At 38.0% G+C, this 26,172-nt stretch overlaps 3 protein-coding genes across 4 annotated transcripts in view; 2 read left to right on the top strand and 1 right to left on the bottom strand.

The window, feature by feature from the left end:
* The window catches only part of RXFP1 (relaxin family peptide receptor 1), a 121,568-nt gene extending 106,592 nt beyond the window's left edge, over positions 1 to 14,976 (top strand). The window contains exons 16-18 of the mRNA XM_040251659.1: positions 1,624 to 2,034; positions 3,022 to 3,240; positions 14,194 to 14,976. Coding sequence (XP_040107593.1) covers positions 1,624 to 2,034; positions 3,022 to 3,240; positions 14,194 to 14,495 — 932 coding nt within the window. The 3' untranslated portion in view covers positions 14,496 to 14,976. The remainder of the gene's footprint in view (positions 1 to 1,623; positions 2,035 to 3,021; positions 3,241 to 14,193) is intronic.
* A 5,668-nt stretch (positions 14,977 to 20,644) lies between these two features.
* Positions 20,645 to 24,631, bottom strand: CUNH4orf46 (chromosome unknown C4orf46 homolog). The gene is made up of 2 exons (XM_040251413.1): positions 24,127 to 24,631; positions 20,645 to 22,867 (listed from the first exon to the last, which is right to left on the bottom strand). The coding sequence occupies exons 1-2, from the start codon at positions 24,310 to 24,312 to the stop codon at positions 22,712 to 22,714; spliced, it is 342 nt and encodes a 113-aa protein (XP_040107347.1). The 5' UTR covers positions 24,313 to 24,631; the 3' UTR covers positions 20,645 to 22,711.
* Positions 24,632 to 24,790: 159 nt separating this feature from the next.
* Positions 24,791 to 26,172, top strand: part of ETFDH (electron transfer flavoprotein dehydrogenase) — a 41,272-nt gene continuing 39,890 nt past the window's right edge. The window contains exon 1 of one of the 2 annotated variants that reach the window (XM_040251410.1): positions 24,791 to 25,006. In XM_040251410.1, coding sequence (XP_040107344.1) covers positions 24,973 to 25,006 — 34 coding nt within the window. In that variant the 5' untranslated portion in view covers positions 24,791 to 24,972. Of the gene's footprint in view, positions 25,007 to 25,183; positions 25,296 to 26,172 lie in introns of those variants that run through there. The other variant, XM_040251411.1, reaches the window with a different exon arrangement.

Below are 26,172 nucleotides of genomic sequence, written 5' to 3'. Positions count from 1 at the left end.
AGTCACTTTCTTCTTTAAAAGTATAATATTTTGTGAGTTAGTCGCTCAGTTGTGTGCGACTCTTTGTGACCTCATGGACTGTAGCCGCCAGTCTCCTCTGTCCGTAGGATTCTCCAGGCAAGAATACTGGAGTTGATTGCCACTTCCTTCTCCGGGGGGATCTTCCTGACCCAGGAATCCTGACCCAGGAATCGAACCCGGGTCCCCTGATTTATAGGTAGATTCTCTACCGGCTGAGCCACCAGGGAAGCTGGTGTAGTATTTTTTGAAAGCATGTAAAATTTTTTACTATGAATAACCTTGAAACCTTTCATCGTCCCATTTTCACACCCAGAGCTCTGTTTATTTTTTGTGTGCGCGTCCAGTTCATAGACACTAAGTTCAGACATTATTGTTCTTCTGGTCTCTGAGCTTCTAACATCTTTTCCATTCATAATTTGAAATATTTAAATAAGAAAGTGTTTTAAGTAGTAGTAAATTTTTTCAAGTTGTTGAAACGTGATTGCAAGGTAGTATGTTAAATGAAGAATATTTTTAAAAAGAAATAAAAGCAAGAAACTAGTGTTCCGGTTGCTTATAATCTGGGTCAAGTGGCGTATAATTCACCCCTACTCCCTCAAGCAAACATCCATCTACATGGCATCCTACTTTTTATGAGTGCTGTGCTGTTTTACCCCTAAGTCTAAGGCTGAACTGTTTTTTCATTGCAAACTGTCTAAGAAACAGAACTCAGAAATCGTTATCTACTTTGTATTGCTAGCTATAAAATTTTGAGTTCACTCAATTTCCCTGGTAAAGGCTAGAATATAACCTCAGTGTTTAAAGATTAAGGCTAGCCTTGTGATTTATACTGTGATTTTAGGATCATTGTGTAGAATGCTTGCATGGTAAAAAAAAAAAATTCTCTTTATGATATGCAATATTTACTTAGAAAATACATCAAGAAATGTATCACATGAACAACTGATTTGGAGGAGTCTGAAAAGAGACAGAGAAAGATGTTAACACAGAAAGAAAGAATCAGAACAGTTTTGCTTAGACCACCTCTGGATAAGACATTTAAGCCCCTTAAAATTATACTAACTACAGAGCACTTCATAATTATTCATATCTTCTAAATTATAGACCCCAAAATTCATAGTCATTACTCTATCATAGCAGCTTTTGAAATACTTTCTCTGGGATTTTGAATGACTTAACTTCTTAAACTGGGAGAATTTCAGTGGAAGAAATGAACCAAATTATAATACCCCTATCTTGTCCGTAATTGAATGCAGAACATAGTTGCATTTTACTCATTTATTCAGCATTTCTAGGTGATGGGACTAGGAAGGAAAATAAAACAGATAAGATCCCTGCTCTTACAGACCTGTATGTTAGATAAAAGCAGAGACATGCTTACATATTTAGCTGCAGAGGATGCTGTAAGCATTGTTATCAGAGAGAGTTGATGAAATGGTCCTCACGCATAAATGAATTCTTAGAATAGAATAGAATCTTACCTCCCCCCAAGATAGAGACACATGTCTATTTGGGGCTAATGTTAAAAATATTACTGTTTAATAATAATTCCATTTCACCTATTTATTTCTCTACATTTGTTAAATTTACTGATTCCTGCAGGTGCCGACTGCTTGATGGGAATCTATTTATTTGTGATCGGAGCCTTTGACCTGAAGTTTCGAGGAGAATACAATAAACATGCGCAGCTGTGGATGGAGAGCACTCATTGTCAGCTTCTGGGGTCCCTGGCCATTCTGTCCACAGAAGTATCTGTATTACTTTTAACATTTCTGACACTGGAAAAATATATCTGCATTGTGTATCCTTTTAGATGTTTAAGACCTGGAAAATGCAGAACCATTACAGTTTTGATTCTTATTTGGATTATTGGGGTTATTGTGGCTTTCATGCCACTGAGCAATAAGGAATTTTTCAAAAACTACTATGGCACCAACGGAGTATGTTTCCCTCTTCATTCAGAAGATGCAGAAAGTACTGGAGCCCAGATTTATTCAGTGGCAATTTTTCTTGGTAAGAAATTCTGTATTAAAAGCCTTTTCAAGGACTTGGCTGTCCAGTGGTTAAGATTTCCCTTTCCAGTATAAAGGGTGCAGTTTCAGTCCCTGGCCGGAGGGACTTCGCTGGTAGACCACTGGTTAAGAATCTGCTTTGCAATTCAGGAGATGTGGGTTGATCCCTGACAGGGGAACTAAGATCTCACATGTTGTGTGTTGCCATCCAAAAATGAAACAAAAAGAATAGCAAAAACAAAATCAATCCTTGTTCAGGGAACTAAGATCCCACATGTCTTTCAGCCAAAAAAAATAAATAAATAACAGAAAAAAATACTGTAGCAGATTCAAGACTTAAAATGAGTATTTTTTAAAAGCCCCTTTATTTAAATGCTAAAATAAGTCACAATTTATGCCTTTTAACATTTACATTTTAATTTCAGATCTTCTAGCCAAAATGGACACCGGGGGTGGATTTTATCAAAACTCCCTAAAGGGAATTTTTTTTCTAAATACCACTTTATCACATTAATTCACATATGATGCACTTTAATAAAAGACAAGACTTTAAATACTTGCATTTCATGCATTTACCCTAATAATACTAGCAAATATATTTCAACTCTGCCTTTATAATAGAGTCAAAGTAGCAACACAGGTCTTTGGCTTGGAAGTAGACAAGTGTTTCCTTTTGAAAAAATATTCTCAAAGTATGTAACTGAATTACAAAAAAAAATAAATTTAATAATCCCAGGATATTCACTGAATCACTATAATCACTGAAACCTAATTTTAATATGTCATTTTAAAATTAAACATTGCATCATTCTTATAACTTCAACAATATTTAAAATTTTTAATTCATGATTTTTGCACTTTAGTAATTCTTATAAAGAACAGAAAGCACATTGTGGTCTTTGCCTTCTCCTTTATAATAACTGCCTAAGGTATGTTTGTTTTGAAAGGTGCTCATGTTTATTAATAATAATCTATGTGTTCTTAATAGGTATTAACTTGGCAGCATTTATCATCATAGTTTTTTCCTACGGAAGTATGTTTTACAGCATTCGTCAAAGTGCCATAACAGCAAATGAAGTACAGAATCAAGTTAGAAAAGAGATGATCCTTGCCAAACGGTTTTTCTTTATTGTATTTACTGATGCATTATGCTGGATACCCATCTTTATACTGAAATTTCTCTCATTGCTTCAGGTAGAAATACCAGGTACAAATTTTTTCTTCCTATAATGATATAATAAATCTGTTTCTACAGAGTTCCTCTAGAAAGAGTATTAAGATCCCTAACAGTTACTCATTTCAAGAATCATAGATAAGTCAGAGTCACATGTAGTTAAAGCTCTGGTCATTGATCAAATGTTTACTAGGAGAAAGCTGCTGAGTTCTTTTTTTTCCTAAGCCATTTCCTTTTATTTTTAGATTAATGTTATTTACTTGTAAATTAAGTTTTTTTCTTAAATGAAGTGAGACCCAGGTTCAATTCCTGGGTCAGGAAGATCCTCTGGAGAAGGGAACGGCCATCCACTCCAGTATTCTTGCCTGGAGAATTCCACGGATAGAGGGGCCTGGTGAGCTTCAGTACATGCGGCCACAAAGAACTGGACATGACTGAGCGACTAACACTTTCTTAAATGAAATAGTTTTCTTTTTAAATTTTTCAATGTGTTAAAGTGTAGTTAACTTATAATAATATGACATTAGTTTCAGGTGTATGACATAGCAATTCAGTATTTTTATTTTATTTTATTTTATTTTTTGACTGTTCAGTGATTTTATTTTTTATTTTTTATTTTTTTTCTTTTTATTTTACTTTACAATTCTGTATTGGTTTTGCCATACATTGACATGAATCCACCAGGGGTGTACATGCGTTCCCAAACATGAACCCCCCTCCCACCCCCCTCCCCACAACATCTCTCTGGGTCATCCCCGTGAACCAGCCCCAAGTGTGCCGTATCCTGCATCAGACATAGACTGGCAATTCGATTCTTACATGATATTATACATGTTTCAATGCCATTCTCCCAAATCATCTCGCCCTCTCCCTCTCCCTCTGAGTCCAAAAGTCCGCTATACACATCTGTGTCTTTTTTGCTGTCCTGCATACAGGGTCATCATTACCATCTTTCTAAATTCCATATATATGTGTTAGTATACTGTATTGGTGTTTTTCTTTCTGGCTTACTTCACTCTGTATAATCGGCTCCAGTTTCATCCATCTCATCAGAACTGATTGAATTCAGTATTTTTATAGATTACACAACATTCAAAGTAAATATAAAATACTGACTATATTACCTGTGCTATACAATACATCTCTGTGACTTATTTATTTTAAAGCTGGTAGTTCATACCTTTTAATATCCTTCACCTATTTTTTCCTGTCCCCAGCCCTCTCCTCTGTGGTTACCACTAGTTTATTCTCTGTATCCATGAGTCTGTTTTTGTTTTGATATATTTGTTTGTTGGTTTTGTTTTTTAGATTCAACATATAAGTGAAAACATACAGTATTTGTTTTTCTCTGTCTGACTTACTGCACTATGCCTAATACATTCCAGGGCCATCCACGTTGTTACAAATGGCAAGATTTACGTCTTTTTTTTTATTAAGCTTGAGTAACATTCCATTGTGTTTATATACCACATCTTTTCTATTAATTCATCTGTCAATGGCCTTTTAGGTTGCTTCCATATCATGTCTACTGAGAGCAGCATTGGAATGAACATTGGGGTATATATATCTTTTTGGATTAGCATTTTTACTTTCTTTGGATATATACCAAGGAGTGGAATCACTGGATTGTATAGTAGTTCTATTTTTAATTTTTTGAGGAACAACTTCCATACTATTTTACATTGTGGCTACACCAATTTATATTCCTATCAACAGTGTACAAGGATTTCCTTTTCTCCACATCCTCACCAACATTTGTTATTTCTTGTCTTTTTGGTGATAGCCACACTGAGAGGTGTGGGGTGATATCTCACAGTGGTTTTGATTTGCATTTCTTTAAGGTAGTGCCAAAGAATGCTCAAACTACCACATAATTACACTCATCTCACACACTAGTAAAGTAATGCTCAAAATTCTCCAAGCTATGCTTCAGCAGTACGTGAACCATGAACTTCCTGATGTTCAAGCTGGTTTTAGAAAAGGCAGAGGAACCAGAGATCAAATTGCCAACATCTGTTGGATCATGGAAAAAGCAAGAGAGTTCCAGAAAAACATCTATTTCTGCCTTATTGACTATGCCAAAGCCTTTGACTGTATGGATCACAATCAACTGTGGAAAATTCTGAGAGAGATGCGAAGACCAGACCACCTGACCTGCCTCTTGAGAAATCTGCATGCAGGCCAGGAAGCAACAGTTAGAACTGGACATGGAACAACAGACTGGTTCCAAATAGGAAAAGGAGTACATCAAGGCTGTATCTTGTCACCCTGCTTATTTAACTTATATGCAGAGTACATCATGAGAAACGCTGGACTGGAAGAAACACAAGCTGGAATCAAGATTGCCGGGAGAAATATCAATCACCTCAGATATGCAGATGACACCACCCTTATGGCAGAAAGTGAAGAGGAATTAAAAAGCCTGTTGATGAAAGTGAAAGAGGAGAGCGAAAAAGTTGGCTTAAAGCTCAACATTCAGAAAACGAAGATCATGGCATCCGGTCCCATCACTCCATGGGAAATAGATGAAGAAACAGTGGAAACAGTGTCAGACTTTATTTCTTTGGGCTCCAAAGTCACTGCAGATGGTGACTGCAGCCATGAAATTAAAAGACGCTTACTCCTTAGAAGGAAAGTTATGACCAACCTAGACAGTATATTCAAAAGCAGAGACATTACTTTGTCGACTAAGGTCCGTCTAGTCAAGGCTATGGTTTTTCCTGTGGTCATGTATGGATGTGAGAGTTGGACTGTGAAGAAGGCTGAGTACCGAAGAATTGATGCTTTTGAACTCTGGTGTTGGAGAAGACTCTTGAGAGTCCCTTGGACTGCAAGGAGATCCAACCAGTCCATTCTGAAGGAGATCAGCCCTGAGATTTCTTTGGAAGGAATGATGCTAAAGCTGAAGCTCCAGTACTTTGGTCACCTCATGCGAAGAGTTGACTCATTGGAAAAGACTTCGATGCTGGGAGGAATTGGAGGCACGAGGAGAAGGGGACAACAGAGGATGAGATGGCTGGATGGCATCATCAACTCGATGGACGTGAATCTGAGTGAACTCCGGGAGTTGGTGATGGACAGGGAGGCCTGGTGTGCCGCAATTCATGGGGTCGCAAAGAGTTGGACACTACTGAGCGACTGAACTGAACTGAACTGAAGGATTAGTGTTGTTGAGCATTTCTTCATGTGCCTGTTGACCATCCATAAGTCTTCTTTGGAAAAATGACTACTCAGGTCTTCTTTCTATTTTTTAAACAGATTTTTTTTTTTATATTGAGTAGTATTTGTTCTTTATGTATCTTGGATATTACCCCTTGTCAGTCACGTCTTTTGCAAGTATCTTCTCCTATTCAGTAGTTGTCTTTTATTTTGTCAATGGCTTCTTTTGCTATGCAAAAGCTTTTTAGTTTAATCAGGTCTCATTTGTTAATTTTTTATTTCCCTTGGCCGAGGAAATAGAAATAAAAAATATCGCTAGCACTAATGTCAGAGAGTCTACTGTATATGTTTTCTTCTAGTTTTACGGCTTTAGGTCTGATATTTAAGGTTTTAATCCATTTTGAATTTATTTTTGTATAAGGTATATGTGATGTTCTACTTTTATTCTTTTCAGTGTAGCTGTACACCTTTCCCAACAATCACTTATTGTAGAGACTGCCTTTTTCACATTGTATATTCCTGCCTCCTTTGTCATACATTACCTAACCATAAATGTGTGGGTTTATTTTGGGGCTCTCTATGCTGTTGCGTTGACTGTGTCTTTGTTTTGTGCTAGTGCAATACCACTTTTTTTTTTAATTATGTATTTATTTTTGGCTTTCCTGGGTCCTTGTTGTAGTGCATGGGCTTTTCATGCCTGGGCTCTTCATTGTTGTGCATGGGCTTTCTCTAGTTGCAATGAACAGGGACTACTCTCTAGTTGCTGTGTATAGACTTCTTCTCATTGAAGTGGCTTCGGTGTTGTGGAGCATGGGCTCTAGGGCATGCAGGCTTTAGTAGTTGCAGCATACAGGCTTAGTAATTGTGGTGCATAGGCTTAGCTGTTCCATGGCATGTGGGATCTTAGTTCCTGGACTAGGGATTGAAAAAATGTCCCCTGCCTTGGCAGGTATATTTTTTTATTATTTTATTTACTTGTCTGTGCCAAGTCCTAGTGCAGCATGCAAACTCTTGGTTGCAGCAAGTGGGATCTAATTCCTGGGCCCACTGCATTGGGAGCTCAGAATCTTAACCAATGGACCATCAGGGAAGTCCTAGCAGGTAGATTCTTAATCACTGTAGTACCAGGAAAGTCCTCATGCTGTTTTGATTATGGTAGCTTTGTAGTATAGTTGGAAATCATGAAGTATGATACTTCCACTTCTGTTGCTCTTTCTCCAGATTGCTTTAGCTATTTGGGATCTTTGGTGGTTCCATACAAATTTCAGTATTCTTTGTTCTGGTTCTGTGAAAAATGCCATGGGTATTTGGATAGGAATTGCATTGAATCTGTAGATTGAACTGAGCAGTATGGACATTTTGACAATATTAATTCTTCCAATCCATGAAAATGGTATATCTTTCCGTGTATTTGTATTATCTTCATTTTTTTTCATCAGTGGCAGAATACAGGTCTTTCACTTCATTGTTAGATTATTCCTAGGTATTGTATCCTTTTTGATTTGAGTGTAAGTGGGATGGTTTTCTTGACTACATGTTCTGATAGTTCATAATTGGTATATAAAAATATACATCTGGTCCTGGACTTTTGTTAGGAGTTTTTCATCACAGATTCAATTTCAGTACTTGTAATTGGCCTGTTCATATTTTCTATTCCTTCCGAGTTCAGTCTTGAGAGATTGTACCTTTCTAAGTATTTGTCCATTTCTTTTAGGTTGTCTGTTTTATGATCTTTGTATTTCTATGATGTCAGTTGTAACTTCTTTTTCATTTCTGATTTTGTTGATTTGGACCCTCTTCCTTGTTTTTTGATGAGTCTGGTTAAGAATTATCAATTGTGTTTATCTTTTCCAAGAACCAGATTTTAGTTTCATTGGTCTTCTCTATTGTATATTTAGTCTCTATTTCGTTTATTTCTGCTCTCTTTTTTATGATTCATTTCCTTCTACTAATTTTGAATTTTGTTTGTTCTTTTTTCCATAGATCCTGTAGGTGTAAGGTTAGGTTGTTTATTTAAGATTTTTCTTATTTCCTGAGGTAAGCTTGTATTGCTGGGCTTCCCAGGTGGATCAGTGGTAAAGAAACTGTCTGCTAATGCAGGAGACATGAGTTCAGTCCCTTGGTCAGGAAGACCCTCTGGAGAAGGAAATGGCAACCCACTTCAATATTCTTGCCTGGGAAATCTCATGGACAGAGAAGCCTGGCAGGCTACAGTTCATGGGGTCACAAAGAGTCAAATACAACTTAGCGACTAAACAACAACAAAGCTTATATTGGTATAACCTGTCCTCTTAGAGCTGTTTTTGATGCATCCCAGAGATTTTAGATCATCTCTTTTCATTTACATTTGTCTCAGGGTATTTTTTTTTACTTACTTCCTCTTTGATTCCTTCAGTGATCTGTTGGTTGTTTAGTAGCACATTGTTTAGCCTCCATGTGCTTTTTGCAGGTTTTTTCTTATAGTTGATTTCTAGTCTCATAGCATCATAGTCAGAAAAGATACTTGATATGACTTCAGTATTCTGAAATTTACTGAGGCTCATTTCATGGCCTAGCACGTGATCTGCAGACTGTTCCATGTGCACTTAAAAAAAATATTCTGCTTTCAGATGAAATTATATATATATATAAAGTTCATTTGGTCTAATGTGTCACTTGGGCCAGTGTTTCCATATTGATTTTCTCTCTAGATGATCTGCTCATTGATATAAGATTTTAAAATCCCCTACTGTTATTGTGTTACTAATGATTTCTGCCTTTATGTTCATTAATATTTACCTTATATATTTAGATATTCTATATTGGATGCATATGTATATATAATTGTTCTATGTTCTTCTTGATTTGATCCCTTCATTATTAGGTAGTAAAGTCTTTGTTGCTTGTAGTAGTCTTCATTTTAAAGTCATTTGTCTGATATAAATATTATTACTCTGGCTTTCTTTTGATTTCCATTTGTACGGAATACCTTTTTCCATATTTTTCCTGATTCACTCTTATAAGATTTTACGTTTCTAGGAATGTATCCATTTCTTGTAGATGGCCCAATTTGTTGGCATATAACTGTTTGTAGTCTTCTCTGATGATTGTTTGTACTTATATGATATCAATTGTAACTACTTTGTCATTTCTAATTTTATCCATTTTGATTCCTCTCTTTTTTGTTGATAAGTCTGGCTAAAGATCTATAAATATTTTTTTCAAAAACAAACTCTTAATTTCACTGTTCTTTTCTATTGCTTTTAGTCTCTATTTCATTTATTTCTTCTCTGATCTTTATCACTTCCTTCTTTCTACTAACTTAGGCCTATGTTTGTTCTTTTTCTAGTTCCTTTAATTAGAAAGTTAGGTTGTCTATTTGGATTTTTTTATTTCTTGAGGTGGTGATGAATCCCTATAAACTTTCCTCTTAGAACTGCATCTGCTGTAGTCCATACATTCTGTAGGGTTGTGTTTCTATTTTCATTCATCTTAAGATATTTTTATTTCCTCTTTGATTTCCTTGTTGACCCATTAGGTTTTTAGTAGCATGTTGTTTAATCTATACATTTGTGTTTTTCCAGTTTCTTCCTGTAACTGGTTTCTAGTTTCATACTATTGTGGTTAGAAAAGATGCTTGATATGATTTCAATCTTATTAAATTTATGAAGACTTGTTTTGTGGCCTAGCATGTGATTTATCCTTGAAAAGGTTATTTGCATATTTGAGATTATTAATCTTCTGTTTTTAATGGAATATTCTGTAGATATTTATTAAGTCCATCTGATATAATGTGTTGCTTAAAGCCACTGTTTCCTTATTGATTTTCTGTCTGGATGATATAGCCATTGATGTGAGTGGAGTATTAATGTCTCTTACTATCTTGTAATACTGTCAGTTTCTCCCTTTATGTCTGATAATATTTGCTTTATAGATTTAGGTGCTTCTGTGTTAGGTACATATGTGTTTACAAATGTTATATCCTTTTCTTGGGTTTACCCCTTTTCATTATATAGGTGCCCTTCTTTGTCTTTGGCTTCAGACTTCTCTTTAAAGTCTATGTTGTCTGATATGTATATTGCTAGCCCAGCTTTCTTTTCATCTACATGGAATATCTTTTTCCATCTCTTTATTTTCAGTATGTGTGACTCTTTGTTCTGAAGTGGCTCTCTTGTAGAAAGCATACAGATGGTGCTTATTTTTTCATCCATTCAGTCACCCTATGTCTGTCTTCTGGAGCATTTAGTCTATTTACATTTAAAGTGATTATTCATAATTATGTACTTATTGCCATTTTGCTACTTGTTTTCTGGTTGTTTTTATAGTTTTCCTTTTTGTATTTTAGCATCTATCCTTGATTTTCTTTAGTGTTATGTTTGGATTCCTTTCCCTTTTTGTGTGTGTGTGTGTGTGTATATCTGTTGTTGGTTTATGATTTGTAGTTTCATATATATATATATGTATGTATATATACACACACACATATATATACTTTTTATTTTACATTTTATTATTTTCCTGTGAAGTTTCATTTTGATGTCTATTTTACAGCATTAGCTGTTTAAGTTATACTTGATGTTTATTTTACAACTTTTGTCTTTTAATCTTCATATTAGTTCTTTTAAATAGTTGATCCACTGCCTTTTCTATATATTTACCTGCATCCATAAGATTTTTTTCCTCATATATATTATTTTTTATTATGGCCTTCTTTTTTTCACTTGTAAAAGTCCCTTTGACAGTTCTTGTAAGGCTGGCTTAGTAGTGATGAATTTTTAAATTTTTTTCTTCTTGGGAAGCTCTTTAGTGCTCTTTCAATTCTGAATGATAACATAACCAGGTTATAAGTATTTTTCTTTCAGCACTTTAAATACATCATGCCACCCACTTCTGACCTGCAAATTTCTTCTGAAAAATCAACTTGTAGGCAACTCTTTGTCTTTCTCTTGTTGCCTTTTAAATTCTCTCTGTATCTTTAACTCCTGCCATTTTAATTATTGTATGCCTTAGTGTGTATCTCTTTGAGTTCATTTTGTTTGGGACTTTATCTGCTTCCTGGATGTGGATATCTGATTCCTTCTTCAGGTGAAGGAAATTTCCAGCCATTACTTAATCAAATACATTTTCCCCCTTCCTGTCTCTTTTCACCTTCTGGGACCCCAAAAAATGCACATATTTGTATACTTGTCTCAGAAGTCCTTTAAACTATCCTCATTTCTTAAAATTATTTTTTCTTCTTGCTATTCTAATTGGGTGATTTACACTATTCTGTCTTCCAGGTTCTTCTGTATCACCCAATCTACCATTGATATTCTCTAGTGTATTAACTGCTCAAATAAATTACATTCAGTGTGTTGAAATTCTAATAATTCCATGCTTGAGATGACCAGAAAGGAACACAGGTCAATATGATTATCAAGTAATTGCTTCATTTTTTCCAGAACATAAGAAATTTTTATTCCTGGACTACATAGCAATTTAAGGAACATTCCCCCAGAGTGTGAGAGATGATAAGGCACTCTTGATATTTCAAAATAAGGTGCACCACACTCATTAGGATGGTTGTTCTCAAAACAGAAAATAACAAGTACTGGTGAGGATGTGGAGAAATGAGAACTCTTGTACTGATAGGAAAGTAAAATGGCACAGCTGCTATAGAAAACACTATGGTGGTTCCTCAAAAAATTAAACATAGAATTCCCATGGGACGCAGAAATTCTACTTCTGAATATATACCCAAAAGAACTGAAATTAGGGAACCATGCATTCATACACCCAAGTGCAAGGCAGCATTATTCACAGAAGCCAAAATGTGGAAATGAAACAACCCAAGTGTCCATCACTGGATGAATGCTTAAACCAAATATATTATATACACACAGTGGATTATTATTCAGCCTTTAAAGGGAGGAAATTCTGATATATGCTACAATATGGATAGATTCTGAAGACATTATGCTATTGAAACAAGCCAGTCACAAAAGGACAAATACTGTATGATTCCACTTACATGAGGTAACTAGTGTAATCAAATTCACAAAGACAGAAATTTTGTGAACGCTGTTGTCAGGGATTAGGGGGAGGAAGGTATGGGGGGTTATTGTATAAAGGCACAGAGTTTCAGTGTGGAAAGACAAGAAAACTTTGGAAATGGATGGTGGTGATGGCTCACAACAATCTGAATGCAGTTAATGCCACTGAACTGTACACTTAAAAATGGTTAAAATGGAAATTTTATGTTATATATAATTACCACAATAAAAATGTATAAAATCCTGTTAACTGTATGCATATTGCAATATGCACTCACACTTTAAAAATTTATAAACATACAATTTTAATTTTGCTTTTTCCCATGGTTAGTGGTGATAGTGCCTTACATTTTACAAGTAAAAGAGGAAACATAGCATAAATTAAATCATAAAGAAAATCTGAGTATTTGGTAGTTGCATATATACTACACTAATTTTAAGATAAGTTTAGCCAAAGAAGTTTTTATTGAAATAAATATCTAGTCAGAAGCCTAAAAATGCATACCAGTTTTTCAAACCAAATAAATAGCAGAAATATATTAAGGATAAGTCTATATGATTTAAATACTAAACAATATTATTTTTCCTAAAATTGAATCATATCAGAGTAATATGTAATCACCTGGTTAAAAAAAAACAAAAACACATTTCTAGCTACTAGAATTCTTTTGTTGATGTATTCAGGAGGTTACTTAGCCAGAAAACTGTTCCTTGAAATGTCAGTTCAGTTCAGTCACTCAGTTGTGTCCAACTCTTTGCAACCCCATGGACGGCAGCAAACCAGGCTTTCCTGTCCATCACCAACTCCCAGAGACTACTCAAACTTGTGTCCATTGAGTCGGTAATGCCATCCAACCATCTCAACCTCTGTCGTCCCCTTCCCCTCCTGCTTTCAATCTTTCCCAGTGTTAGGGTTTTTTCCAGTGAGTCAGTTCTTCATGTCAGGTGGCCAAATTATTGGAGTTTCAGCTTCAACATCAGTCCTTCCAATGAATATTCAGGACTGATTTCCTTTAGGATGGACTGGTTGGATCTCCTTGAAGTACAAGGGACTCTCAAGAGTCTTCTCCAACACCACAGTTCAAAAGCATCAATTCTTCGGTGCTCAGCTTTCTTTATAGTCCAACTCTCACATCCATACATTACTACTGGAAAAACCATAGCCTTGACTAGACGGATCTTTGTTGGCTAAGTAATGTCTCCACTTTTTAATATGCTATCTAGGTTGGACATAACTTTCCTTCCAAGGAGTAAGCGTCTTTTAATTTCATGGCTGCAATCACCATCTGCTGTGATTTTGGAGCCCCCCAAAATAAAGTCTGACACTGTTTCCACTGTTTCCCCATCTATTTGCCATGGAGTGATAGGACCGGATGCCATGCTCTTAGTTTTCTGAATGTTGGGCTTTTAGCTAACTTTTTCACTCTCCTCTTTCACCTTCATCAAGAGCTCTTTAGTTCTTCTTCACTTTCTGCCATAAGGGTGGTGTCATCTGCATATCTGAGGTTATTGAATTTTTCCTGGCAATCTTGATTTCAGCTTGTGCTTCATCCAGCCCAGAATTTACATGATGTACTCTGCATAGAAGTTAAATAAGCAGGGTGCCAATATACAGGGTGAAATGTCAGCACCCCCTCAAATACTAACACCCTGGAAAAACATCCTGGAGCTGCATGTAGACTTGGTATTTAATTATGTGACATCAGGGGCGGGAAATTCAGACTAAAAAGACAGCTAGGGGAGAACTAAGGAAAAGATGTTTACATACCTTGTAAACATCCACAGAAACTCAACGAATTTCATTTTTCTCTTCCAGGTACCATAACCTCTTGGGTAGTGATTTTTATTCTGCCTATCAACAGTGCTTTGAACCCGATCCTCTATACTCTTACCACAAGACCATTCAAAGAAATGATCCATCAGTTTTGGTATAACTGTAGACAGAGAAGATCTATAGACAGCAAAGGAAGTCAGAAGACATATGCCCCATCATTCATCTGGGTAGAAATGTGGCCCATGCAGGTGATGCCTTCTGAGTTAATGGAGCCAGTTCTTTTCGCAGACTCCTCTGAATTATCACTTATTTCTCGATCAACTAAACTCAACTCCTATTCATAACTGACGGATACCAATTTCTACACAGAATACTGTGAGATGTTTCATAATGGATTTATGAGTATAAACTAAATGCCACAAAATAATTTATAATAATGGCTAAAATCAATTTGCTTAGAAGAACATGAGGTTATTTGGGAGAAATCAAAATGACTGACGCCCGTGTAAAGGTAAATAAATTATATTGATAATATGTATGTATTAGTACATATTTTGCATAGGAAATTAAGAGAAATATATTTCAGAAAGGTTCATTTGTTCTATTAGCATGCATTTACTGAGTACCCACTATGTGCATGGCACTGTGGTAAATTCCTGGGAGCAAATAATAAAAAATCTTGCAATGTTAAATTGTATAATTACAAGAATATATTAATACAAAGTCCACCTGCAACTCTTAGTTTAAGGTACAGCTTTGCCTGTCTTGCAAACATAAGGATCATGGACACTTATAAATAAAAGTTTAATGTTTTCTAATAATCAATATACTAACATCAGAGAAAATGTCTCATTATTTGCAAAATACAGATATTTTGTTTTAAGAACTCATTTTACCTCTCTTCAAGTCTTCATACACTTGAGAGGCAATACACATTTATTCCTATGGAAAAAAAGATAACTCAAAACAGCACCTTTCTATCAATTTCCGGCCCAGTTGTCTTTTTGCTTTAAATGAGCACCATTATATGAGATTGTAAAAAGGTGATAAAAGTATTGCAAAGGAATGAATCAGAAAAGCTAGAATGAGATAAGTGGAACAGAACTGAGAGTACAGAAATAAAACCCTCATATTTACAGTCAATTGATGTTCAACAGATATGCTAAGATAATCAAATGGAGAAAGAACAGTCTTATCAATAAAAGATTCCAGTACAACTGGATATTACCATGAAAAAGAATGAAGTTGGACCCCTACTTTATACTATATATAAATATTTACTCAAAACAGATCAATGATATAAACATAACATAAATTACTTGGAAGAAAATATATGGGGAATCTTCAAAACCTTGGATTTGACAGTGGATTTTTAGATATAACATGAAAAGCATGAGTAAGAAAAGGAAAAAATGGATAAACTGGACTTCACCTAAATCAAAAACTTTTGTGCATCAAAGGACATAAACAAACACAATGAAAAGACAACCTTCCAGAATGAAAGGACATTTTTACAAATCATATATCTGAGAAGGGTTTAATGTCCAAAATATATAAAGAACTCTTACAACTCAACAAAAGACAAGCAACTCAATTTTTCAAATGGTCAAAGGACTTAAACAGATATTTCTTCAAAGAAGATATACAAATGGCCAATAAGCATGTCCAGTATCACTACTCATTAGGAAAATACAAATCAAAACCACTATAAGATAACACTACGCCTACTAGGAGGTTACAATTTTTTTTTAAAAAAATGGAAAATAACAAGCATTGGCAAGGATATTGTGACTGAAACCTTTCTACATTGCTGGTTTTATTTGTGCATGCATGCTCAGTCATGCCCGACTCTTTGTGACCCTATGGACTATAGCCTGCCAGGGTCCTCTGTCCATGTAATTCTCCAGGCAACACTACTAGAGTGGGTTGCCATGCCCTCCTCCAGGGGATCTTCCTGACCCAGGGGTCGAACCCACATATCCTGAGTCCCCTGAATTGCAGGCAGATTTTGTACCCACTGAGCCACCTGGGAAGCCCCTACATTGCTGGTGGGAATGTAAAATGATGCAGTGACTGTAGAAACCATTTGGTTGTTTCACAAAAGTTTATCATAGAATTCTCATATGATACAGCAATTTCACTCTTGGGTATAAACCCAAAAGAAAACAGGATTCAGATACTTGTTTGCAAATACTCATCATAGCATTATTCATAGTTGCAAAAAGATACAAGGCAACCCAAGTGCCCATCAACTGATGAACAGATAACAAAATGTGGTGTACACACATAATGGAATATTATTCAACCACAAAAAGGAAAGAATTCTGACACATGCTAGAACATAATGAATATGAAATAAGCCAGACACAAAAAGTTGAAATAACTATGATTGCACTTACATGAAATACCTAGAATAAGCAAATTCAGACAGAAAGTAGATCAGAGGTTATCAGGGTAGAGGGGTTGGAGAGATAATACCTGAGAAGTACAGGGTAACTTCTTGGGCAAAAACAAGTTCTAAGGGCTTCCCTGGTGGTCCAGTGGTTAAGAATCCACCTGCTAATGTAGGGGGCATGGATTTCATCCCTGCTTATGGCAGAAAGTGAAGAGGAGCTAAAGAGCCTCTTGATGAAAGTGAAAGAGGAGAGTGAAAAGGTTGGCTTAAAGCTCAACATTCAGAAAACGAAGATCATGGCATCTGGTCCGATCACTGCATGGGAAATAGATGGGGAAACAGTGGAAACAGTGTCAGACTTTATTTTTTGGCCTCCAAAATCACTGCAGATAGTGATTGCAGCCATGAAATTAAAAGATGCTTACTCGTTGGAAGGAAAGTTATGAGCAACCTAGATAGCATATTGAAAAGAAGAGATATTACTTAGCCAACAAAGATCCGTCTAGTCGAGGCTGTGGTCTTTCCAGTGGTCATGTATAGATGTGAGAGTTAGACTGTGAAGAAAGCTGAGTGCCAAAGAATTGTGGTGTTAGAGAAGACTCTTGAGAGTCCCTTGGACTGCAAGGAGATCCAACCAGTCCATTCTAAAGGAGATCAGTCCTGAATATTCATTGGAAGGACTGATGCTAAAGCTGAAACTCCAGTACTTTGGCCACCTCATGTGAAGAGTTGCCTCATTGGAAAAGACTCTGATGCTGGGAGGGATTGTGGGCAGGAGGAGAAGGGGACGACAGAGGATGAGATGGCTGGATGGCATCACCGACTCGATGGATGTGAGTTTGAGTGAACTCCGGGAGTTGGTGATGGACAGGGAGGCATGCTGTGATTCATGGGGTCGCAGAGTCGGACACGACTAAGCGACTGAACTGAACTGGGAAGACCCCACATGTTGCAGGGCAACTAAACCTATATGTCATCATTACTGAAGCCAGGTCTGAGTCCTTTCTGTTCTTACATGCTGCTGCTGCTGCTAAGTTGCTTCAGTCGTCCAACTCTATGCGACCCATGGACAGCAGCCCACCAGGCCCCTCCGTCCATGGAATTCTCTAGGCAAGAATACAGCAGTGGGTTGCCATTGCCTTTTCCATTCTTACATGAAATAATACAAATACATTTTTTACATGAAGAATGTCGTACCTTCAACAAAAATATATATATTTACATATGCAAAGAGATTTATTATAAGGAATTGGTTCATGAGATTATGGAAGCTGGCAAGTCCAAAAACCTGCAAAGCCAATATCCCAGTTCAAGTCCAAAGGCCAGAAGCTACTGTAGAACCAGGAAAAGCCAATGGCCCAGTTCAAAGGTCATCAGGCAGGAAGATCCATGGTTCTACTGATTGCATGAGGCCCACTCACATTATGGACGGCAATCTGTTTTATTCAGTCTACTAACTGAATTGTTAATCTCACCCAAAGACACCCTCACACAAACACACTTAATGTTTGACAAAACACACGGGTACCCTGTTATCCAGTCAAGTTGACACATAAACTATCACATATGGGGAAACTAAGTAAAATCACAGCCTTGAATATTAATAAGGTTAACCAAGAGATAGGTAGCAAGGCATAGTATAGACAAGCATATTAGTTTTGGTGTTGGAGACCCTCAGGCAAATTATTTCACCTTGACCTGTTTTCTATTCTATAGATAGGAATAATATCACTTTCCTCAAAGAGCTAATATGGTTACATGAAATAATGTTTATAAACCTAACATTGTTTGGCATATATTTCATTCTTAGTATTTTTGAAATTAAACACACTATTTTAATATTAAAAATTCCATTTTACTGGCGTCATCCTCTTGAGGCTCTTAAAATTTTACATCAGTCAGAACATTAAGTTGTCCTCTGAGGTTTATGTAGGTCTGGCAATGAACTACTAAGTTTTAAAATTTTTTGTCTTTAAGTAAGACAAAATGTTTACATTTTGACCTCCTTCCCCATCTCTCCCATGAAGCAGAGCAAAAAGAAATAGAAAAAGGGATGATTTTTTTTTAAGTCACTCTTGAAAATAAGATGAACTTCTCTGTGGACCACACATGGCAACAGAAACTGTGAGCAGAGCTGAGCTGTGGGCCTGTGGACTCCAAACAATAGCAGCTATGAGTTTTGTGAGAGGAATTAAGTGTCCTCAGAAGGCTCACTGCCTGAAATTGGGGGTTAACCCAAGCAAATGGCAATTAAATAAAATTAGAAATCAATTAACACGATGTTTCTACCTTAGAAAAACATATGTTGGGGGTGGGGCAGCCAGGGAGAGGAACTCACACACACAAAGACCAAAGTAGTCCAGATCACATTTATGATACAGCTAAACCAGAGGGAAGTTGGAGAGGAACTCTCACACACAAAGACCAAAGTAGTCCAGATCACATTTATGATACAGCTAAACCAGGGGCAAGTTACAGAGAATCTTAGCATGAGATGAAGCAAACAGATCAAAAGAATGAATGCAGAACTCAAACCAAGTCATTATATGGCAACTGAATGATATATAGCATCTGAAACATGGTATTTGGAGGAACAGCTATACACATACAAAAATAAATAAAACAAAACCCAGGAACTAAACCACAAGCAAAAAGAAATTCAGATGGATTAAACAACTAAACACTAAAAACACTTGCCGGGGTCCAGCCCCCGCAGGATCCAAGGGAACCTGAAGGAAAAACGGCATTGGCGGATGATTTAGAGAGAGATAAGGAAAGAATATTGTAGATAAGAAAATAGAGGAGAGAAAGAGGCTGATATTCCTTGGTTTACATAGAAAGCCAATAAAACTTGGCGAGAAGAAGTTTGCCCTGTTCACGGAGGCCACAGGTGTCCTCCCGGTCTCCCGAAGGAGTGAAGACGCAGAACGTCTTCCCGTTCAGGTCTTAGAAACCTGGGCAGATAAGTGAATGCAGGGAGCCTCTATGCTCCAAGGGATCAGCCTGAAAAAGAAAGTAAGAGAGAAAAAAAGAGAAAAAAGAAAAACACGGGGTGACCAAGCTTCTTCAAGAGGCCCATTGTTTTTATTTTTAAAAGGGTCTTTTATACCTTTACTTGTACATAGAGGGAAATGAAAGATGCAGTCATACACAGTCAGCCCAAACATTACATCTGTTTTGTCTTTATCAAAACCAGGATTTTTTCTGCAAAACTTTCCCATAAACAATATTGTGTATATTATCTTTTGGCCTTGGAGGCCTGTGAACATTCTATGATACTCTTTTGATAAAGGCTTCTCAACCAGAAAACTTATTTTCCCTTAAGATGTTTTTTCTTATATTTCTAATCTATGTCAGCCTCAAAAAGTATTAAACAAGTTATATTTCTCACAGAGTAAAGGTGCAGTGAGTTACAAGAAAGAACCAATTAGCTCAAAAGTCTGATGTGGTTAAATTCAAGGCTACACTTGTTTTTTTACATTTCAACTATGTTAACTAATGCACTCCCAGGTGCACAGTGGATAAGAGATATGGGAACTTAGCAACAAGCATTGGCCCAATAATGAAATCCTACATTAACACTACTCTAATAACTTTTAACTCTTTGAAAGGCTCTATGTTTTAGGCTTATCCGTGCCTCTCACAGTTGGGAGGATGTAAATAATCATATACGTAGCTGCAAGAGTCTGGATATACCTGCCAAGCAAGCTAGAATGCTAACAGAGGGGGTTTGATTTGAAATACTCCTCTCATGTCCAGGAGACTTATTAGCTATAGCCCTAAGTTAATTTTCTCCAGAGAAAGGTGGTCAGGAATAGACCCCTGTTAATGTCAGAGGAGTTGGTGAAAGTCATGAAATAGTAAAACAGACAGACTCTGGTTTGGAGGTAGATGCTCGAGAAAGCCTAGGAAGCCCGCTGAGTTCTGAAGCCTTACTTAACAGTTCTCTTCCACATGACCCTGTCATGGGTGGGATCTCCCATGGTGGCTCCTGGCAAACACTAAAAATTTTTTTTAAACTTTTGGAAAGATGTACAGGAGAGTATCTTTATGACATTTGCTAGACAAGACTCAGAAAACACTATTATGAAAGACTGGTGAGATTACATTAAAATTAAAAGTGTTTATTTAAGAAGATTCTATAATCAAATACAAGGATACACCACAGACTTCAAGACAGTTGAAACATACATAACAGAGCATTATGTAATATCAAAAATATGTAATAGCTATAAATCCATAAGGAAAAGACAAAACATAACAGAAAAATGGGCAAAAGGTATCACCTGCGAAATCACACCACATTTCCTCAATATCCTGTACTTACATGAGGCAGCACTATTCAGTGTTGGGGACTATCTATAAGAAATGAATATCAGAAGACCATTGGGGCCCTCTGGAGGCTGGTTACTACACACACAAAATAGTATTTTTTTATTTGACATACAGTCAATAATATTAGTTTCAAGATAGTACTTTGTAGTGTTTTGGTAACACATGTGTGTGTTAAAAACATAAAAACACAAACTAGAATATGCAATCCCTCTAGGACAGAGGTTATCTCTGGGGAGAAAGGGATGGAATCAAAAGGTAATAAAATAAGTTTCAAATGCATCTAACACTTACATATTAATATGTTCATAGATCTAAAGAAAACATAACCAAATGCTAACATTTATTAAATCTGCATGGTGGAAATATATGGGTGTTCTTTAAGTGATTCACCTTTCCTCTTAGGTTTGAAATATTTCAATAAAGTTTTAAAATAAGGAACCTGAAGAAATGAAAATAACATTTGCTTTGAACAAGCTTATTTTCATAGATTTAAAAAATTGCAATTTTCACGACACCTAAGAAAAATATTTTTCTAACATCAAAATAAGCATCTCTTTGGTATAGCAACACACCACAAGTGTTATCTTTAACATAAAAAAGTAATCAAGAACTGTGACTTAATATGCTAAATAAAACTATCCTTTGCCCATCCATGTGTCCCCTTTCACAGGCCCATTGTGGGGCTTGGAAGTATAGTTCCGTGCATACCTCCACAGCTACAAGAATTAAGATGCTGCATCAGATATGTCCAGAAGTCACACAACAGAGAATTAGTTGGCTTAATCACCGACACATATGACACAAACTCACTAAAAGAGAGCACGTGTGCACAACATGAGACAAGTAAAACAGAGCATTGTCATGAAGATCAAATAATATGAAAACAATTACATCATTTAAATTTGATGCATTTTTTAAAGTACTTGTTTAGAATTATTACACTCAGAATTTAAAATTATTACCTGCCAAGCTCCAAAAGTAATACTACAAAGCCATAATTTTGATAAGGCACTTTAAGGAGAACAATTAAACATATAAAACAGTGAATATAAGAAAAATCCATAAAAGCAGTTAACCTCAGAAATAGAGGGGAAAAAAATACGTATTTTTTCAAGACAGGCTTCAGTAAAAGTTTTTTTGAAAAGCATCACAGAGAGGTGAAAAATATTTATCATGTATTTTTAAAAGTTGTTATCAAAGTTCAAACTCCTGTTAAAAAAAAGAAAGATAACATTTTCCTTAAAGTCAGTGAAGTTCTGACTCAAATACTTTTTCAAGAAACAATTAACATCTTTATGCTAAAGTTAAAAGAAAAAGCAGCTTTTAATTATGCTGTCAACTCTTATTTAACAAACATTTAGTGACTGTTGTGTAATAGCGTTTTAGGTTGCTGGAAATATGTAAGTAACTAAGACACAATCATTGGTTCTAGGGAACTTAGCCCAGTGGAGCTAAATCCAACATTGGTAACATGAAAGTTTACTTTCTTTGGGCCATAAACAAAGCTCAATTTCAAATTCTGCTCTTCTTGGCATCTTCTTGCAAATAGAAGAGCATAATGGTCCACCTAGTTTGCTACTGGCAACACTGTGGCATTATTACCTACTGATTAACTTTCATAAAAGATTCTTTGAAAGTTCAGAGAACAGAAAGTGTTTAAAGATAAACAAATATAATCAGCCTCAAAAATAACATCAGCATTCTATTTTCACAAAATGAAGAAAACCAAGAAAAATTTCATCTTCCGTATCCAGAACGGTGCGATCATCCAGTCTCCATGGTACATGTGCAAACATCATAGATAAGGAGGTATGCATTATTACAGTCAAATCAGTCGTCAGGCTTCAAGGAATCATAGCCTTCTTTCAAGAGGTCCCGCCATGTTTTAAGGAAACGTGCATTTTCTGTACATTTGAAGGCAAGCTCTTCCACTTGAGCTGATACTGCAGATGTGGCTTCCAGAAGCTTGGTTAATGAAAATGCTGCCTGAAATTAAAAAAAAAAAAGTAAAACAATACGTTTATTTTTAAAATTCTCTCCCTATTTTATGAACCTGGCTGAAAACAGCTTAGAATCCAATGCCCAAGTTCTTTTCTTTAAAAAGTTAAAAATCTTCAAACTACGACACGCCAGCTCTTTAGTGGAACCTAAAAAAATTTTCTACATTAAGTAAGCTTTGAGGACATATGTCTACTAGAAAGATATACATTATGTAGGAGACATGACCAGTCAGCATCTTTTTCGGGTGATAATACACTAGTCTCATTTAGCTCAACAAGACGACTTGAGCCCGTTGACACCAAGTACCAGAAGTATTTCAAGGACTTATGATACAGCTCTTACTGATGGGAGGGAGCGACTTGCTCCGCTATTTTCATCTGTTTAACACTGCAGACCATGAAATCGTATGAACCAAAGAACAAACACTCTGAGCTCACAATTAACACCAACAAAAACAACACCCATGCAGAAAACACGGCAATCTTGGTGGAAAACTCATTTCTTGATCAGATGCTTTCTTCACCCACCGTATAAAATAACACTGTTCCTGGGTAACAAACATATCAGCACTGCATTCTACACGCTCATTTGGAACAGCCTGGTTCAGCAAAGATGAAGCTGTATCAGCATTTCAGCCATCTTTTTAAAACAACAAATACTTGCTGAGGAATGAGAGAATAACGGAGTTCACCCCGCGGTTTGCAATCTGCACAGGAGGATCTCCCGGTTAAGACGACACCCGACAGACTTCATTCACTTGACCTTAAATCGAGAAACCCGACTGTGTGGCTGGGTGGCTGTGAGTGTACGCGCGCGTCTACAAACTGGAGACTCAACAGAAGCCGTCTGACCAGGAATCCCGGCCATCAGAGGGACGGGTCTTTGTACTGTTAGGGGAAGCAATCTGGACCACGGGGCGGGGACTAACCCATCCTAACTGGGTCCGCTCAGAAGGATAATCGCCTACCCAGCAGGCTCTGGGCAGGCGGCCAACTAAACAGGGCGAGGGGGAGGGAGACGGATCGAGTCCCAGCAGAGGAATCCCTGTCTGGCCCTCAGCCCCGCAGACGAGGCAGGGCGGTGGGTTTGTGAACTGCGCCGTTTCGGGTTACACCGCGAGAGCGGAACCAGACCTCCAGGCACAAAGACCCGGCCCGGGCGCGGCGGGAGAGGGATGCCCTGGACTCCCGACGCGGCTCTTGAATACGTGCGGGACACGGCCCGGACCCGCCGGCCGCACTCACGTCTCCGATCTGCAGCTCCACCTCTTCCAGCGGGTCCACCAGTCGGCCGCTGCTCCTGCTCGGAACCGGCCAGCCCAAACCCCCTGGGGAGCCGGGGGAAGATGCTGAAGACGTGTCTGAAGACGAAGGAGAAGAAGGGGGCGGCGGCGGCGGCGGGGAAACCTGCAGCCCTTCAGGGTTCGCCATGGAGCGCGGCTGGGCGACGGGACCGGACTTGGGAGGCCGAACCAATACCAACCGTCTTTCAACCGCTCGCGCCCAAAGCCCAGCGGGCCCGCCTCCTCTCGGCTCTCCGCCGGGGACCGCGAAGCCTTGTCACTTTCTCGGGACAGCCAATCAGATGCCAATGAGTTCGCCTGAGGCTGCTCTCCGCTCCAGGGGAAAACCTCCCAACGGGCTCCCAGACGCCGGAGCAGAAGACCACAGCTCCCAAGGTGCCGTGCGCGCCACTACGCCTCACCGTCTTGGGGCTCTGTGCGCGATTCATCCTGGGATTTGTGGTCCCCCCGCCCCCTACTCCCCAACCATTCCGGCGCTCTCAGCGCACGCCGGGTGAGAGGCCGTGCAGCCTGCAGCCGCGGGCGGCGCTGGGACTTTGAGTCCCTTCCCATGCCCCTTCGGTCCGTGACCCGGAAACGCTGCGGGCGTCGCGTCGCGTCACTCGTGGCGCCCGCGCATAGCAAGACAGGCGGGAGCGTGGTGAAGCTGGAGCGTTCCGCGGAGCAGGCAGGTGGTGACTCTCGGCCGGCGATGGCGCCCCCAGTGGTTTAGAGGTCCCGCGCCCAAACGAGCCAAGCCCAGCCTCCTCCCCCGCGTCGGCCAGCGTCCTGTCTGTCTGCTGTGAACATGCAGGTGCTGCTGGCCAGATTGGCCTGCCCGGGTGAGCGGGGTCTGCGGGCGCGGGTTGACAGAGCAAGGTCGCGGGGCAGTCCGGGCTCGCCTCGCTAGGGAAGAACTCGGGCAAGGGCTCGCGATCAGCGCCAGGTGGATCCTGGTTTCCTCCCCGGGCTTGTCCCTGTTGAAAAAGTTGACAACTAGGGCAGAGGTCACGGGCGGAGGAAACTTGTCAGCGCGGCTCCCGAGCGGAATCTTCCCCGAACCCTGGTGCTGACCCTCCTCCCAAAGCCCAGATGTTGTCCTAGACTTGAAACAGCCTTGTTGGAAAATGGGTAAATTAGCTATTACACAGATTTTCTCCTTGGTCCTCTCCTGACTTGTCTTGTAGCCGTCCTACTCCTTTCTTAAGAATTTGAACTCTGTTCTGTCACATTGACTTTTATATGGTACCCAAGTCATCAGGTTATCTCTGGAGCCGGGAATTTTTCTGTGTTGTCTAAAATTAACTCTACAGCGAATCGTGTTATGGTTGCCCCTAGAACCATCATGATTTGGTAAAATACCTCATTACCTCCCCTTTCACCTTAGAAAAAAAGTAGAATGATGTTGTTGGACGGTTTTTGTTTGTTTTACTTAAAAACAGTTTTAAAAAAAGTTTACTCCAAGATATCTCTCAAAACTGACTTAATTTTTTCTGTAGTTAAATTTTGGTTCTAGAATAAACAAGTGTACATATTGCAAATTCACGGGTATTGTGTAAATTTCACAAAAGTAGAATTTTGTCAAATTTGTCTACCATGTATTAAATAATTGGAATTTAAAGTTTCTGTTACTGGTGCATGTTTTATGACACCTAATGTGTAAATACTGTTGACTGAAAAAAAATGCACAACCTAAAATGTTGAGGATTATGTTTTACTCAGCAGGCACGGGGAGCACTTAGGAGACAGCCTCTTAAGATAGCTCTGAGGGACAGCTCTGAAGAGGTAAGGTAGAAGCCAGGATATAAACAAACAAGCTGAAACACACAAAATAGGTAGTTGGAACATCAAAAGATTACTGCTAATTAAAAAAATATATCTCAAGTTAATGAATTTAGTGCTTTTCTGTGTATGGGAAGATGTAAGAGTTTGGGCTCATTGAAATCATTCCTTTGATACGCATCTCCACTATCTATCTATCTATCAGCATCCTGCTTTTCTCCACCCT

Source organism: Oryx dammah, unplaced genomic scaffold (assembly GCF_014754425.2).
Source record: "Oryx dammah isolate SB20612 unplaced genomic scaffold, SCBI_Odam_1.1 HiC_scaffold_12, whole genome shotgun sequence".
NCBI classification, from domain to species: Eukaryota; Metazoa; Chordata; class Mammalia; order Artiodactyla; family Bovidae; genus Oryx; species Oryx dammah.
Note: the sequence above shows the minus strand (reverse complement) of the source record. Positions and strands in the feature narration are given on the sequence as shown.